At 35.6% G+C, this 17,146-nt stretch overlaps 3 protein-coding genes across 4 annotated transcripts; all 3 read right to left on the minus strand.

Annotated features, from left to right (window-relative positions):
- Position 1: 1 nt before the first annotated feature.
- LOC114544157 (elongation factor G, mitochondrial-like) lies at positions 2–9,343 on the minus strand. Its single transcript, XM_028562871.1, has 28 exons — positions 9,173–9,343; positions 8,932–8,976; positions 8,619–8,732; positions 8,459–8,533; positions 8,304–8,361; positions 7,804–7,892; positions 7,504–7,580; positions 7,390–7,428; positions 7,010–7,126; positions 6,788–6,861; positions 6,597–6,673; positions 5,950–6,030; positions 5,640–5,713; positions 5,491–5,566; positions 5,254–5,391; positions 4,965–5,066; positions 4,753–4,809; positions 4,344–4,433; positions 3,939–3,986; positions 3,663–3,745; positions 3,113–3,182; positions 2,588–2,680; positions 2,423–2,498; positions 1,852–1,920; positions 1,551–1,624; positions 1,384–1,470; positions 1,056–1,109; positions 2–584 (listed from the first exon to the last, which is right to left on the minus strand). Exons 1-28 carry the CDS (start codon positions 9,230–9,232, stop codon positions 468–470), a joined length of 2,214 nt encoding a protein of 737 aa, XP_028418672.1. The 5' UTR covers positions 9,233–9,343; the 3' UTR covers positions 2–467.
- A 556-nt stretch (positions 9,344–9,899) lies between these two features.
- LOC114544156 lies at positions 9,900–15,163 on the minus strand. Of its 2 annotated transcripts, XM_028562869.1 has the most exons (3): positions 13,502–15,163; positions 11,955–12,007; positions 9,900–11,763 (listed from the first exon to the last, which is right to left on the minus strand). In XM_028562869.1, coding segments are annotated over exons 2-3 (1,548 nt in total). In that variant the 5' UTR covers positions 11,957–12,007; positions 13,502–15,163; the 3' UTR covers positions 9,900–10,217. The 2 variants fall into 2 exon arrangements, with proteins under 2 accessions (XP_028418670.1, XP_028418671.1); XM_028562870.1 differs by having other exon boundaries at positions 11,955–15,163.
- Positions 15,164–15,281: 118 nt separating this feature from the next.
- On the minus strand, positions 15,282–17,090 carry LOC114544155 (interferon-related developmental regulator 1-like). The gene is made up of 3 exons (XM_028562868.1): positions 16,923–17,090; positions 16,411–16,494; positions 15,282–15,666 (listed from the first exon to the last, which is right to left on the minus strand). Exons 1-3 carry the CDS (start codon positions 17,004–17,006, stop codon positions 15,586–15,588), a joined length of 249 nt encoding a protein of 82 aa, XP_028418669.1. The 5' UTR covers positions 17,007–17,090; the 3' UTR covers positions 15,282–15,585.
- Between the last annotated feature and the right edge of the window lie 56 nt (positions 17,091–17,146).

A 17,146-nucleotide genomic window follows, 5' to 3' on the forward strand; every position in this document is an offset into this window, starting at 1 on the left:
TTATAGCAATTGTTTTCTTTATGGATTTCACATTAATCTGACAAAATCCTATCTCAGGGGCGCAAATTGATAAAGATGCATTTTACCACCTGAACGTTTTCTGGTTTTCTCTGAGGCTGGAAACCAGCCAAGCAATCGACAAGACAATGTGAAAGGATACATAAAACAAAAAGTAATATAGCGGTCGCCTTTACGTTTATTAAAATAAATCTGTATAAATAAAAGTGTTTTTCATTCTATAATAGCATTTCCTTTGTTGTGGTAGAGCATTCGAAGTGATAACAATCTTTTAAACCACTATACATGCACCATCAGATAAAATTCCTTCATCTCAACCGACTTAATTTCTCGTATCCCTGGGCTTGAGTTGACAGATTCTTTCGTAGTAAGGCTTGGCTTGAGATGAGTAAGCAGGATGTGAGCTGGAAGGAAGGATATACCCGCGTCACTGCATGTGGCGGTGTGTATTATCTGGCTTTTGCTTTTTGCTGTCTTTGATTGTTGTACTTTTCGATCAACTCAGCCTGTATCTGACGTGAGGCAGGTAAATACTTGCAATATTCCATGGTGAATTCACCTTTTCCCTAGTTGATAATAAAGAAGGGATTAGTTGAATTTCGACGACGTAGTGGAAAAGCCGAATATCTAAAAGACCATCCATGCACACTCAATGAGCGGGAGGTTAAAATTTGCCACAATTATTCTATGATTCACGGTGGTCAGTAATTGACTAATTCACACTAATTATTTTCTTCACAATGAAAGTCATGACTGTAGACCAACAGGGCCTTTTCCAAAAAATAGTATATATTTTCTTATGTATTTCTAAGAGAGAGTGAAAGGATTACATGAAAAATTGTGTGTATTTAAGAAAACAGAACTTGTATTGTATCATTTTACAGCGAGAAAACGCATGTACGCCAGCGTACCAATATATATATGTATATATATATCCATTAACCAACTCTACGAAAGTCAATATTACGTTAAAGTAAATGAATTTTGGTGCAGTAAAACGGTCATGGTTACCAAATTGGATTTGTGCCTCATTTTACCTGTGTTAGTGATCTTAATTCCGATGCATAGCCAAACATATCGTTAAGTGGCACCTAAAAAAGTTATCAATTTGTGAGCTAAAATATTTATAACATGACAAAATTAGTAAACAGATAGGCTGTGTTATCCAACAATTGCATTCCGAAGTTAGTGGACTGGTGATAGTGAGGCCGACGTAGCATTAAGGAACTGGTTTAAGAACGTAAACAGAATGTTTGTCCCCAAAACAGCCTCGTGTTGCATTGTTAATATCACTATTGCCAATCCTTTACTGCAACTTCGGAATGGCTTATAACTCATTCATTTAAAAGGACACCACCTATATACCTCTGTGTACAATGTGAAATATCCCTCACTACCATCTGTTCCCGTAATTACACAATTCCGTCGATTCAGCCCTGCTATGACAGAACCCTAAACAACATCAGATTGATTGGTTAAACAATTTACGATCCCATCGAAAATAATTAATAAATAGCTTCGAAAGAATGCACCTGAAATTCCATGGGAGCATTAACTTCAACACTCATCACTGGCTCAAGGATAACAGGGGAACTTGATGACATTGCTGGAATAAGCAAATACAAAGACAGTGGATTTAATAAATCTCGCGTCGTTAAAAACAAAACAATCCTAATACCATCTTTATGTTATCAGCCGTAATATGACAACAGAGAAAAAATGGCAGACCTCAATTCTGATTGTTCATTCTAACGCTAGTCATCAAAGCAAACTTAGCAAAGGATTCAAGGGATTCTAGAATCGTTTGATCCGCGATTTCTAAAATGTCATTACCTTGTCTCATCGCGCCAATTGCAGCCATACGAAAGGCTATATCACTTGAGTCAACTGCATGAGCGGCACCTGTCGAAACCAGCGATTCCATACAAAATAATGTACATCAATAAGGATACAAAATAAATAGCTTTTCGGTTGCATGAGGATAATGTTAGATAGTGTGGTAAAAGATGTAATATTCTAGGTTGTGACAGATTTCATATGAGAATGAGAGACCATATAAAAACTAATGTTGAAATAAATCTCTTAGGCCCGTTTCAAACGTCGAACTTTTCATATGCCGAATCGAATGCAAATTAGCAGACTTTACTCTTCAGCTCGTTAACATTAGATTCGGCATATGAGAAGTTCGACGTCTGAAACAGGCCTTAGATACTATAATAATAATAAAAATACACGTGCATAAGAACACACCAGCCTGGCTGTTATAATCAAACCCTTCATGCATGGCATCAGGACTCTGTTATCAGGATTTAAACCTCGTACGAAAAGTTTCAACTATAACCGCCTGATTTTTTAAAAATTTTGCCATTAGTCATTACTAGCGAACTTCGCACGGAAAACTAACCGTCAATAAGAACGAACTTTACTCCAGATATCTTATGTCCTGAATAATGTCCTCTATCGCATGCCTCGTAAAATCCCTAAGGCGAGAAAAGATCACATAAAATTGAATTCCAATTTACAGGTAGCAAAGCTGTACGGATAGGTAATATATAATTCCGTTTGTTACCTTTTCAATTGAAGGAATAAAATTTTTTGGAATGTTCATTCCGATCGTTGCATCGTCAAATTCTACTTTTGTGTATTCTTTTTCTGGCAAAGGCTAAATGGAATAAAAACATTTCAGATTTTTGTAGATGCAGTGATGACAGTATATATTTGAGATGCCTCAGATTTATGTTCAGGTTTCCACAGATGGTCAATGAAAACGAAAGTGAAGCATGCATCAAGCTCGTACGTAGTTAAAAGACCCTGAGTACAAGGTTGAGCATGCATGAGAATACTTTTTCCTCGCATGAGTCACATGCACTCAATTCTGCTCCCTGTTTTATACGGCGTCACGGTTACAGTTGCCGTTCATGGGTGGTTAAAAGCTGGGAATATTAGATCCACGTGAAAAGAAACTAAATCGGGTAAAATATTTTTACTGAATACAACTGACAGAGAATTCAACATATCAGATCACGTGAAATTGATTGACGATTGTATGAATGTAGGCATTATAGCCCGGAATACAACGAAAGATTCCCATTACCTCGACTTTTCCAATCACCCGTCCATATTGCCCAGAGCCTCCACTTTGTTTCTTATGAATGTAATCAAATCTGAACAGTTAAAACGTATCATATTATTTATTTCTAATGTCAGTCAGAAATTGAATTTTATATACATGTTGCCTCTCATAGAAAAGTATGATAGAGAAATAATTCCGAGAATTATTTCAGCAACGTAAAGATTTGACAGCTTAGTGAAACGTACTTTCGAAAGTCAAATGAAAGTGTAGGTCAAGGTAACTTACTTCAGTTCATTGCAATAGTATTGTGAGATACTGCACTAATGTACTTTAACATCAGACAGGATAAAACATAACGAGAATACCAATTAGCCATTTTCCAATTGAGCAGGGACTGGGTCTAGTCGCAAAAATCTCAGACTTTCTGATTTCCTGACGCAGATTCAGTCCTGTCTCTCCATAGATGCAGTCCATAGAACAATCCATAGACCCAGTACCCTGCTCGTTTGGGAAATGGCTAATAAGTGCAGCAACCTTCAAAAAAACATTATTTTTCAGACTTTTTACTTACTCTATAGAGCTTCCAATAGTCTCTCTAAAAGCAACTTTCGGTTTACCAGAAATCACAGGACAATTATATTCTGTTTTCATTCTCTGAACGGAATTTTCAAACAGTTTCCAAATTACTTGGATATACAAGAGGTATCGACATATCAACAGATGATGTAAAAAAATGTTTTTCTTACTTTCATGAATGCCCACGTTTTTGTATTATAGCGATTATTAAAGGAAATCATATACCAACGCATTAACATATAGAGCAATAAAAGAAAAGTAAAAACAACACCTCTGTGTATATTTCCAAGTGCAGCTCACCCATACCAGATATGATTGTCTGAATGTAAAATTTAATATTATGATTCCAACAACGGGGAGATCGTGGACAGGATTTGCGACAAAAAGTCCAAGTTTCCGAGAGTTAGTTCGGATAGTTAGTGCCTGTTTAAAAGCTCATTTAAAAGTCATCCACAAATGGATGACTTACGGATCCCTTTAACTAATTCCTTGAAGGCGGTGAAAACCTGAGCAGTGAGCAGTGAGCAAGTGTTGCTGACCTAACGTTTGACAGCTAGTTTGTCAAACATACATGTGAAACGCCATAATTCGGGAGTAAAATAGCGTTATATCGTTAGAGGGCATATCGTTATTTGTCATATCATGTAGCTAACGCATGCACAGTGCATGATCGCACCTCTTTACTCTCGTCGTCAAAATGTACTCTAAAAGTTGGATCTTCTCTTGTAAATCTGTTGATCGCTTTAGAAAATGCATCCAGGTCGTTCTATACAAAATCATGTGGTAAAAAGATGAAAGACAAGTTACACAACAAAAGAAAATATCAGTGGCGGCGAACGATCGTTAAATGAGAGGAAACATTCATATATTCACGTTCAGCCTTTTGAAATATATTGTTTTTACGGTCTGCTAACACCAATATAATAATATTAATCCCCCACCACCACCATTTTCGCCACCACTGCATATGATTCAATTACTTTTTAGGTCATATAGCCACATTTTTAAGTCATTAAGCCACATTTTCAAATCTGCAAATGCTAATGTACTCGAGAGTCGAGACATATCCAAGCATAAAAATATACCTTATTTTGAGCTTCTACGGCAAGAGATATAACTGGATCAGGCACAAATATCGGTTCCTATCAAGTGCAAATGCATGGATGAAATCATGATATCTAACAGCCCAGTGTAGTTGATTATAATCTGAAGAACAGCTAGGAGATAAGTTCTACTTTCAGTTCGTATAAAGACAGCTAGAGAGCATTGCCATAAAAAAATTATGTAAACAATGTACCATTGACATTTTTTGAGCTCCTTCAGCTGTAAAGGTATCTCCAGATGCGCAGTCGATTCCAAATAACGCACAAATATCCCCTGCTCTTACTTCACTTACATCCTACAAAAAATTAAATTCTCGCTCATCTCTTGAATTGGTCGAATGACACTAGACACTAGACATGATACTAATGTGTTATCAACAAATAATTACTCTGGCGTGAGCGACGTATAGATATAGGGGGTAGTATAGACAGCATTATATTCGAACATGTAACAACGTTGTTGATAAAGTTTTGTGTACAAACCTCCATGACATCACTGTGCATTCTCACGATCCTGGGAACACGAACACGTTTCCCAGTTCTCGTATTGAAAATAAATGTTCCCTTCTTCAGAGAACCTTGATAGACCCTTACATAAGTCAACTGACCATATTTTCCAGCCTAGGAAAACAAAAATATCATGTTTAAAAATTCTCCTAACATGAACATTTTAAATAGTCAAAATGCATGGGTTTGATGATACAAATGGACGGGATTTACCTCAAGTTTGAATGCCAGGCCAACAAAAGGATTTAAACCATCACCTGATGAATCCATCAAGATTTTTCTATCTGAACTAAATATGCATCATTATATTAATCACAAAGTAAAAACCTCATTGAAATAAACTGATTAATCATTATGCTTACTCTTCAGGATCTAAAGCAAAATTTGCCACATCCGGAGGACTCGGCAAATAGTCAACAACTGCATCCAGTAAAGGCTAGATAGATATGAGAATTTTATGGATAAAAAGAATTATACACCAAACAACATTTAACTACTTTACATAATCTAATTAAACGAATTAAAATTACTCGTTAATAAGAGTTTTAAGTAAAAGTGTAGCCGCACTATCATGCGTATTATAATAATTCGCATAATTTGGCGTAACGTGTACAGGGCTACCTCGTGATTCAAACATTTTGTGTCAACATACTGATTATAACATAAAATTACTTGTACGCCTTTATTCTTCAGAGCAGAACCAACAAAAACAGGTGTAAACAACCTTTTGATGGTCGACCGTCGAATAGCAGACTACAATGAAAAAATGCAGACTACAATGAAAAAATGCATTCAAGAAAATGGTTTGCGACAGTTTGATCCAATTAATTTTTCCTTTTAGCCCAGTGAGCTACACATGTATCTGGAATAAGACTTAAGACTTTCGTGAGGCCAAAAAGTGAAGCCAAAGATGACGGAAATTGACGCGCTATAGTACGTCAGTTTCGGTCTCCTGCGCGGAAATATTTGAATCCCTTTGAATATAAATAAACTTTGAACTTCGAACAAACAAACATCTTTTCTATTTACAAGAAAAACTAAGCAAAAATTCCTATTCATGTTGTGGATTATCGATGCGGAGACATTTGATACATGTAGAGCTCTCTGCTTTAGCTACGCCCGCGAGTTATTTTAATGATCAATATAGCATTCAAGAAATATCATAACTACCGCATGACGAAAGTGCATGGATGGCTTAAAAATGTAGGTATAATTTTTGCTTAACTATAGCATCTCTAATAGAGAGCAAATGAACGAATGAAATTAAAAATTCCAAACTAAAAACTCTGTTAAATTAATATTCAACCACATTGACGCACCATGAGCTGATCACTCGTTGGTTGAATTTCCTCAAGAAATAATTCACCCAAGCCATCATCAACATTTGCAACAGCCTCTAAAAGATACCCGATTTGGAAATTGGACATTAAACACGATTCCTTTCCGGGGAAATGTAAAAAACAATAGAGAAATTTGAGATTTGAAGCACATTTTGGGGACTTATATTTACCAACTAACTCTTCTCGCCTAACGTTTACTTCATGAACCATATCTTCGGGTATGACCTCTTCTCTTATATTGTTCCTATGAAAATACAACACACAACCTCAGGTACATGGATACACACAACGGAACAAGGGAGCTTCACCACTCGAAATCTAGTACGACTCGAGATCGTTTCTATATTATCTATAACATAATTTTCCGTATCATATCTTTTCATATTTCCTACCCATACTCTCCATCAAAATATAGAGCTTTCCTTCTAATGATATCCACAACACCCGTGTGATTCCGTTCTAAACCAATTGGTAACTGCACAAACGCGGCATTGTGATTTAACTTTGCTCTGCAATATAAAAAAGTGGCCATCGTTGGTTGGTGTGATGCCCTTTTATGCATACTTTATCATTTAAACTCCATATGTAAAATTTTTTGTTCAAACTTCACCAGACAGTTATATTGAATGTTTTTTTAGTAACAGAATACTTGCATGAAAATCAATACAAAGAAATTCAACAAATAACAAATAGATTTTGTGGACATTATTAATTGAATTCTTCAAACGGGATAAAATGAATGCATGGTGCATTCACAGTACCTAGCACGTACCTCATTTGACTAAGAACTTTTTTATGATTTGCACCCATCCTATCAATGATAAATAACATTGATTCAGTAAATGAATCCATTCAAAGTGTTAAGAGCCGATTATCCAGAGTTCACCTGTCAAGTTTATTAATGAAAGCAATGCACGGCACGTTGTATCTTTTCATCTGTCTGTTTACTGTCAATGTTTGACTCTATAATTTTTAAAAAACGTACGCTGAATTTCTACTATTTTGCGGCCTAAATTTAATTTTCATTTCGAACCGGAGTTTTTCAAAGTGGCCAAAAGACTCTTCCCTGCTCTTCATCCAAAAACCAATAAATAGAAGAGTTTCCCCTCGAAGTTGTAAGGATGGGTTGACTGCTCATGAAAAATTATCCAATTTGTTTATTAATTTTAAAACATTTCTTGTATACCTGAACTTTTCCAACTCCGCACAAAACCAACACAGCACCATCAAGAACACGAAGAGCTCTTTCCACTTCAACAGTAAAATCAACATGACCTTAAAAAAAAATTTCCGCGTCAGAAAGTAGCTGCACCCACGTATCGTTTTCGCAGATAAATCTGGAAGTGTAAACTTTTGAATCCGCAACAAGATGTTTCCGAACACAAATGAATCAGTGGATATATCTGGAAGTGTAAACTTTTGAATCCGCAACAAGAAGTTTCCGAACACAAATGAATCAGTGGATACATGTGAATGTGTAAACTTTTGAATCCGCAACAAAGTGTTGAAGCATGCTAGGAGTGGCGGTGAAGCATGGTGGGAATTAGTACTAAAGCATCCTGGGGTAAGTACTAAAGCATGGTAGGTATTAGTACTAAAGCATTAAAGGCCGTTAAATTTTATAATCTATACATAATTTATATTATTTATTTTAAAATCATTATTAGTACTAAAGCATTTATTGACCTGGTGTATCAATAATATTTATATTATGATTCTTCCATTCAGCAAACGTAGCAGCTGACTATAATGAAACAAAAAAGACAGATCACTTTGAGATTACATTTACTAGAAAACACTCTGACAAATATAATTGATCTGATACAGTATAGAATTCCTACCTGTATTGTAATTCCTCTCTGTCGTTCTAGATCCATAAAATCCATGGTGGCACCAACGTTATCTTTACCTTTTACCTGGGATTTCAAAACATAAAATAAAGACTCTAATTCTCAAACTGAACATTCCTGGTTCGTTCAAATATATTATTATGTAGATTACCTCATGCATTGTCTTTATTCTTCCAGTATAAAACAACACTCTTTCAGTCAATGTTGTTTTCCCAGAGTCAATGTGAGCAGAAATTCCAATATTGCGAATCTGGTCAACATTTTCCTAACCGGATTTCAATTTTCCATAAGTATATAATGTTACACAAAATACAATTGCTGTTTTAATTATGTGCCATGTAATTGAAATGGTTTGAAAAAATAGGCACACACTCTAGTAGTTTGATAACAGCAAATTATTTGAAATAGAATATATGAAAGATGAAATAAAATGGCACAGATTTTGGACTGTTCTTACACAGTACCTTTGTAGAGTCAGATGAAAATGCTGATAAGCAAGGTCTGCAGACCTAAAAATTTTATATTTTATAATATGTTATTTGTGGATTTGTACATTTTTGTATTGTGGAAAGATTTTGAATCCAAAGACGTTTCGTCAAATTCATTTTTTTTATATATGACAATACAACACTCGTTGTGTAAATATTCATAATAATTTCTCAACATATAAATGAAGTGATAGACACAAATTATTGGAGCACTTACCCAACCAATTGGCCTTAATACGTCTGGCCTAATTCTCCGGAAAAGATGGAGAGTAAACATGGCTCTACAAATTCACGTAATCTTTTGATAAATTAGTATTGAAAAATACCATCCCAAAAACACTTTTAAATGAATTTAAAAATATTTCAACGACCACGATTAGTCGATCACCAGAACAAGAGAATGTCATATGAAGAACATGAAGCATGCCGAAAACACGTGCCCCACCGCTGACTGCGCTACTGCGGCCAGCTTTACACGCAAAAACGCACAAACAAGTTTCTCCAATTTGTTCACAAGCCATACCTGATTTTAATAGTGTGCAGTGATAGGCTTTATCATATAGATACTCCTCCCATGTGCAGAGAATGGGTAAATGCACGTCTCCAAGATAGTGATTGGGTGATAAGAGCTTTAGCCCGACGTTAGCTCTATTTTTGTTGGCAACTATTCTGCGTTAAATAGAGAAAAGTACCGCGAGGAATTTGTCGCGGCAAATGCTTACAGACAAAACAACACATCCAACACTTTCATGTCAAAGACAAAGAAAATTTTTACTAAGGAGAAAACATTTGCTCGACCTAACTTTTAATAATTTAAAAATTAATAATTTAATGTAATAATCAGGGACGCCGGAACGAAGCGAGGGAGCATTTCCATGAAAGGGTAACGGCGCATGTATGGAAAATGTTTGCAAAACGTCTGTTGAAAATAGTTTTATCACGATTTATCACTCCAAGAAGATTTCGGTGTCCTGACGTTTTTCAGTAATCCTTGAAATGAAAGGGTGCATGTACTTCCCCATTTGCCCCTGCTGGTAAAAGGCAAGGGGGCAGCTGCCCTCCCCTGTTCCGGCGTACCTGGTAATAATATATTACACACTTAACATTTTGTACAATATACTTAGCTAATAACGGTTAAAATGTCGTTAAAAAGTTTTATACAAAATCCCCAGGCCTTTCAATCCAGAAGACATTCTGGGTTGCCAATAATTATTCTGGTTTTGTGAATAATTATAAAGCCTATAAAAATTAGTATAGTATTATTATTTATTACAAACAGAAATTTTAGACCACAACTCTTTATCTTCACGGTGGTTTGCTAGAAATTTCCCAGCCACCCAGCGAACAAATGAAGACATCGTTTCATCTCCGGCTGTCACGAGATACTGCGCTTGCGTAAGAAGCGTAAGATCAACCAGCGCAATGGAATCACGTTCTGTTACAAAACTGGAGGTTGCGTTGTAGTTATAAACCGTCCCGCCAACTCTCGATATTAAAGATTTATAAATATCTGGAAAAGGATTTTTTTCTTTTGCTTTATTCGCGTAGTTAGAAAGCACTGCAGAACCGTACTTTGACATATCAGATGCAACGAACACATGGGATATCCCTGACATTGCTTTAAGTGCATTTGCAACATCAACAATAACATCGATGCATTTTTTAAGAAATTCAAAATTAAATCCATGGGGTTTAAGTATAAATTCAGAGCGTACATACACTGTTATAAAACGATCAGGTAGAAATCTTTTTCGAAAACGCGCTACTTCTTGTTGGACTGGCTCGCTTGGTTTTAAGGCAAAATGAATTTCGTAGTGAGGAAATCTCAAATCATTTTCCGTGAAATAGCTTCGATACACACCACCACCTATTCCTCTCCATAGTAAAATATTCAAACATTTTGCTCCACCGACAATATCCCTTTCAAATACTTTCCAATCTTTTATAATCGCTGGATTAATGCAGAATTGTTTCTTGCTAGGAGCTAAACCCATAGATTTGTCTAAAAACATACATTCTACCCACCCTTTTGATTTTGTCTTCTCGAAGATAGAGTCGTAATATTCGTCCGTCATTTTAAAATTTCTAAAATAACGTTTGTTCCACTGCTTCGTCGTATCCCCGAGATAAAGAAAATGTACAGTCACATGGTTGGGATCCGTTGGTTTGCATTCAGAAACGTATTCCTTTTTACTAACCATGGGTGCATATCCAGCATGGTCTAATAATTCATCCAAGTATTTCAAGTCAAAAAGAGTGCCCAATGATTTACCATTTTCAGTGCTGACAAATCTGGATTTAAAAATAAATGGTCTCACAACCCTCCTTCCACCAAATTGGGCTTGTCCACAAAGACTTAGAACACTTAACATACTCATTGACATTTGTTCTGTGTACGATGAATGAACAAAAACGTATTTTTTATACGTTTCTGACCTGTTTGTTCGTTGATTTCCTGAGTAGCTGCTAATTTTTGCAGGGATATGCAATTCTGCATAATCAAATGTCAGCTTTGATTGAACACCATCACCGAAATTTATTTGCAGATTGCGTCCAAAACTTTCGCTTATCTTTGGGATAAGGTATCCTATATCAGCTGTTTGATTATGGAGACCATTTTTATATAGAATATTCTGTTGCGTTCCTTTATCAATTGCATGTATGTTATTTACATGTATGAAATTCTTGTCATACACTCCGACGAATACACGGCTCAGCTTCGGCAGGAAAAATCCGACTGTAATTATCAATGCGGTTTGAACAATGATCACCAGTGATAACGCACATGAGAAAACTCTTCGTCTTAACCTAAATTAGTAACCAAGACAAAACTGGTCTTCAAAAAGGCTCTCTCCTTAATCTTTAATTAGTTTAGTTTCCTCCACTGATTGTGGAAAAAATGAACAATTTTTCGAACCTTTATTTATTATGTTACAACCGAGCGACTGGATGAGTTATTTTAAGAAATACATAAGCATAAGGACTAAATGAAAACTTACATTTTGTCATTCAAACGATTTCTGAAGATTCTTGCGCTGCTACACTAAACAAACTATGCAATAAAAATTAGTACCTTTAACTTTGTAGCAAATAGTAACGTATAGTCAGCCTGAAGATGTAGTCCCGCTATGCTGATGGTTTTCGTTTTATATCGCCTACTAGGCTGGAGAGAGAAAAACGATGCTCTGCTATGGGCATGCATGGCCAAGCTCCGGGACTGGGGGGTAAAATTAAACAAGTTCCGAGTACTAAGACATCTTGAGAATGCAATATATGAGTTCTACAAGACGCAATTGGAACTGTCTGAAGATGACTCTATTTGAATCATTTATATTATTCCTATATTAAGCAAAATATTGTTATAGTCGGCCCTTTGATTTCTTTGTTTCAAACAAAGAAAACAACGAATATGGTAATATACTTGGCTAATTTATTCAGTAATCTAGCAACACTGGTTTACTCAGAATTTGTTCGTCTCTTTACTTTTTTAAACTTGGTTGTCGGCTGGTTAAGGTTTTTGAGAGGTGACCTGGCTAGAATTTGTCATTATAGGTGGGTTTCACTCAAGACTAATACATAGCGAAACACTTGGCTATGTGTTCTTCACACATATTGGAAGTGTGCAAATTTTGTTAAATTGCACATAACATCTACTCAATATTAGGTCAAAGCCTACACTGATGAATATCTTACTCTATTTGATAAATATTTTCCCATCTGGAGTCGACCACCAAGTGCTAAATCTGTCACGTGACTGAAACCCAGCTATTGGCTCAACGATTATTGGCCTCAAAGACTCACAGATATTTTGTCATTGAAATTATTCTCTAGACTCAAGTACAAATCGCCGTTTTATAATTATCTTGACTATCTAGATCTATTCATGCGTGCCACCAAATTGAACTCGTCGCTTCGAACCGAATCGTCCTTTAAATCAGTAATACTAATATCGTTGTATCTTCGAAATGTAGGCTCATGCGACATTTTGATACATTTCCTTGGCCACTTACAATAATTTGTATAATCTGTAATATATCAATTTTACCATTTACAGACAAACATCGCTGAGTTGTCGGATGAAGGTTGTCGTTTTAAATCGTCTGGTCGTCTTTAATTCTTACATTCGTCATAAATTCTTAATTCTTGTTTCAATTAGTCCTTTAACTGCACTAGCTACGTTTCAAGTGAGTCGCAATAATATATCGCAAGTCGCCAAAACCTATTTTACTATTTATACCATAAATATACATTTTTACATAATTATACAAAAATATAGATTTTTTATAGCGTTTATTTTTATTGTATGTTTCATTCGTTATGCATTGGATTCTGTGATCGTGCACGCGGCTTCAACAAACTATAATTCGTGGCAGAGACCCAGAGACAGAGTTCGTTTAAGCACTCGCAGCCGGTTCACGATTGAGGCAAATGTGATTTGAAATACTTTACCCAGCAACCCTAGACCTTTTCTTACTTGTGTCACTTATTCATACCATGCAGATAATATTCAGTATAGTGATAATAAGTCATGATTAAATAAACTTACGGATTATTTGCCAACCACAAGTAATGTCGTGTTTAATTGAAACTGCTCCTATAATAAATACCGCCTCGCGCCTCATTCGTTATGCATTATAACTTTTGAGTTTTGTATACTGTGTTGTATAATATACATTATTACAGTGTTTCTAACATTTTTTCTTATCAATAATTGTAAATAGCTAAGTTAACGACACCGTTATTAAATATGTTATATAAAAAATCAATCACTTTACTGAGTCGAGAGATATATAATATACAATCTTAGACCTCATTTAACGTAGTGGATGTAGTCGAATTTTTCGAGCAAATTTATGCAAAGCGTGTTCACACCTTGTCGTCTTATCAACGGATATTTATCACCATTAATGCCTGACTCCTCCGCAGTCCCTTAGTTGGACATTTATAGATCAGTGGTTGGACATTTATTGATCAGTAGTGATATTTATAGATCAGTGACCTTCGCCTTCCCATTACCCTCCGCGCGTTCCTCCGCGCGTTGACGCGCCATTATATAATTTCATTATAATTATTTGTTTGCGTAACACCAAAGCGACTGGGGACGAGTCAGCATTAATGCCTTGACTGTCACCCGAATAACCCGATTCCGTCCATTTTGTCGTAGTGACCTCACTCGAAATTATCATCCCAAAAAACTGACATCGATGGACAAGCTAGAAATGCCTTTAAAAATCTGCCGACCTCTCCTGCACGAAATCAAAAGACGCCACGAAACAGTACTTTGATGAAATAATAAATGCCATTTTTATTGAAAAATTGTTAAATTCGCGTTCAAATATTGGTGTTTAATTAAATTGATTGTTTTTAACGGTCACTAAACATGAATATATAAATATGTCGCCCCCACTTATCGATGCTGGCCACACAATTAAGTTGTGCCTTAAACCAAGACCCAGTCACATCGAAGAACAAGTGGAAACTGGAGAAAATTTTCAATTGAAATGAGTGAGATATACATACATACAAGTCCGAAATATACACGACAGTGCAACGTTCGAGGTAGTATCACATTTTTTCTGCGCCATTTAACGTCGTGTCAAGTAATAAAGGGCCGTTCACACGTTCCAATTTTGTCGGAACAATTCACTTCTGACGTATGGAATATAGTTTGTTATTGATCCGACAAAATTGGATCGTGTACACAGACCAGGATGTTTAAAAAACGCAACCATCTTATGCATGCACTCTAAATGCTCATTTTTTACGGATATTCACAAATTTCGTGCATCAGTATCTTTTACAAAATCCTACAGTTTCCATTTGATCGCTGTATAGCGCAAGACATGTAAATGAACATTTTGAGCGTGGGATTTGCTTTTATAGGTGGAAGTTCAACTGAAATTGGCCTATCGTACGATGCATGGCAGGGTACTTTTTCACGTTTGCCGGTAGAGCCTTCACTCTGCGACTATAGGTATTTATAGTGTTTAGGGTTAGTCCAAGTAATTATTTTTTGATAATGAAAAATGGGTTTTCACATTGTTAGAATTGTTTCATAACTGTTGAGGAAATATCATCTCGAGAAAGGCCAGTTCAAGTCTATTAATATATAGTTCATCTTGTCATATATGAAGTATGAAAAGTTTTTATACTGATTTCAGAAGAGGCATAACATTCTTTTCCATCTTAAAAATTTCGCCATGGTGGAAGAAACAAAACTAAAACTCAGTATACAGGGTGAGTAAAAAAACCCTGACACCTTTGAAAGTCAAATTAGCCGCAACAACAAACAGGACGTGGTTAATTAATGCAAAAGTGTTTAAACCAATTGAACTTGTTTTGAACTAATCAGGTTTTTTTTACTCACCCTGTATAAATGATGATAAAGTAGGATATACAAATCATAGGGTGCCGTGTCCCCATTGGGACATTTTAATTGTACACAATCAGGTATAGCCTATATAATATGCATTATGCAATATGCAAGTTAAAAGTTGGACCGGAAAAATCTTTCGAAAATTACAAGTTCAAGGAGAAGATTGCGTTTTTTATACATCTCTTTCAGGTTTCACTAAACTAAAAAAAGTACCTAAATATTTCCTACAAATATAATTAATTAAATACTAAAACTTAATGAACAAAACTTCTCTTATCACGATGTTTGCCACGGGAAATCGTTCTTGCTTTTGATGCTGCATTGTTATACAATTTCTAAACAATTAAAGAGAGAAATAGTATAAAAAAAATAGTGAACCGCTTTCTACTTTTTATCAGCTCGCGCGAACAAATTCGTTTAGTGTTTCGAAAACAGGCTTTATGAATGTAGTAGTTACGTCATCATGTAACTTGAAATAGAGACATACACACAAGATAGTGAGGGACAATAGCCGGGCTATAAATAGGGAGAGGATTGATAACACTGAGAGCGAGCACGTAACACTTATACTGGGAATTATCAATTTGTATTGTGGATTATCATTAAATAAGAGAATATTATAATGAGGACGATTAAATGGGGACCAAGAAATTAACTGTACAAACGCCAAATGCGATAAAGGTGACAACACAAACTTATTGTTTACTTTTTGGTTATAAACATGGAAGTAAATGATTTGACGAAACGTTTTTTTGAAGAACCTGCCATACTGGGGCGGTAGGGCCGGTTGTATCAAGCCTGTTTAGCTTAAGCGGTGGTTAAGTTCAAAATAGAAAGCAAGTCTATCGTTTTATTCAAGAAGCAAACTAAATGTTCTTAACATACTGTTTACAACTTCATATTCAGTGCATAATATATTCAAGTTGACTCATTCAAGAGAGATGTAGCTAAGAGTATTATTTAATTTTGACTTATCCGCCGTTTAAGCTAAACGGGCTTGATACAACCGGCCCCTGGTTATATTAGAAAGTATTCTCCAAAGTAATTTCGCGAAGTTAATAATATTTTTTTAATTTTACCCTCCGATTCTTCGACGCCTTTCCATTGGTATCCAATTTAACAGGTTGACCTAATTCGAAGATATCCCGTAATAATGGATTCTCCTACAACGCAGAATATGTATTTGTGAAACCTTCAAGGAATGAGATTAACCTTTAATGAACGAGTGAAACCTTCAATGAATAAGTAACTTTATTTTAATGAAATGCATGAGTTGAGGGAATAATTAAGCATTTTAAGAGGGAATAATATAGCATTGGAATTCAAGAGAAAAGAAAAAAACAAGGAATTTTCAATGAAAGCTTAGAATGTGGAAAGCAACTGCGTGATTAAGTGGTTGTAACTTGTTATCTAAACGATTGTCAATTTTAGCCATAGGGTATAAAAGTCTTAAAAAAAAGGCGAGACGAGACTTGTTGTCTTCGGCAAACGGATTTGCTTATTCTGGTACATCAAAGCGTATATTACACAGTGCAGAATATCATGTTAACAGTCCAGATAAGGGCGCATGCATGTATAACACAAGTATTACCTTCAAATGCAAATTTATTCCAGGCCCAAGAAGTTCTTTAAATGACGCATACTGTCTTCTTTGTGTCCATGTACAAAGGTACATTGTTTCCTGACCAAATTTTACTGTTTCCTCTGGAACTGTTCCGTCCTATTTTAAGAAAACAATGCCGACAATAAACGAAAAAAGGATAATTCGAGACGTTTATAGTACGCGCGTGCAGATTGGTCGAAAGGCATGTTTCT

Source organism: Dendronephthya gigantea, unplaced genomic scaffold (genome assembly GCF_004324835.1).
Source record: "Dendronephthya gigantea isolate DGI-Jeju-01 unplaced genomic scaffold, DenGig_1.0 000670F, whole genome shotgun sequence".
NCBI classification, from domain to species: Eukaryota; Metazoa; Cnidaria; class Anthozoa; order Malacalcyonacea; family Nephtheidae; genus Dendronephthya; species Dendronephthya gigantea.

Bases quoted from the DNA above. Each gene is read 5' to 3' on its own strand.
- LOC114544157 (XM_028562871.1), bottom strand. From the start codon at position 9,232: ATGTTTACTCTCCATCTTTTCCGGAGAATTAGGCCAGACGTATTAAGG. The intron at 3,183-3,662 runs GTAAGTAAAAAG...TTAACTGTTCAG, and splicing joins ACTATTGGAAGCTCTATAGA to ATTTGATTACATTCATAAGA. The intron at 1,921-2,422 runs GTTAGTTTTCCG...TGGTTTCGACAG, and splicing joins AAAGTTCGTTCTTATTGACG to GTGCCGCTCATGCAGTTGAC.
- LOC114544155 (XM_028562868.1), bottom strand. From the start codon at position 17,006: ATGTACCTTTGTACATGGACACAAAGAAGACAGTATGCGTCATTTAAA. The intron at 16,495-16,922 runs GTAATACTTGTG...TCTGCGTTGTAG, and splicing joins GAATAAATTTGCATTTGAAG to GAGAATCCATTATTACGGGA. The intron at 15,667-16,410 runs GTAAAATTAAAA...TTAATTGTTTAG, and splicing joins AGGCGTCGAAGAATCGGAGG to AAATTGTATAACAATGCAGC.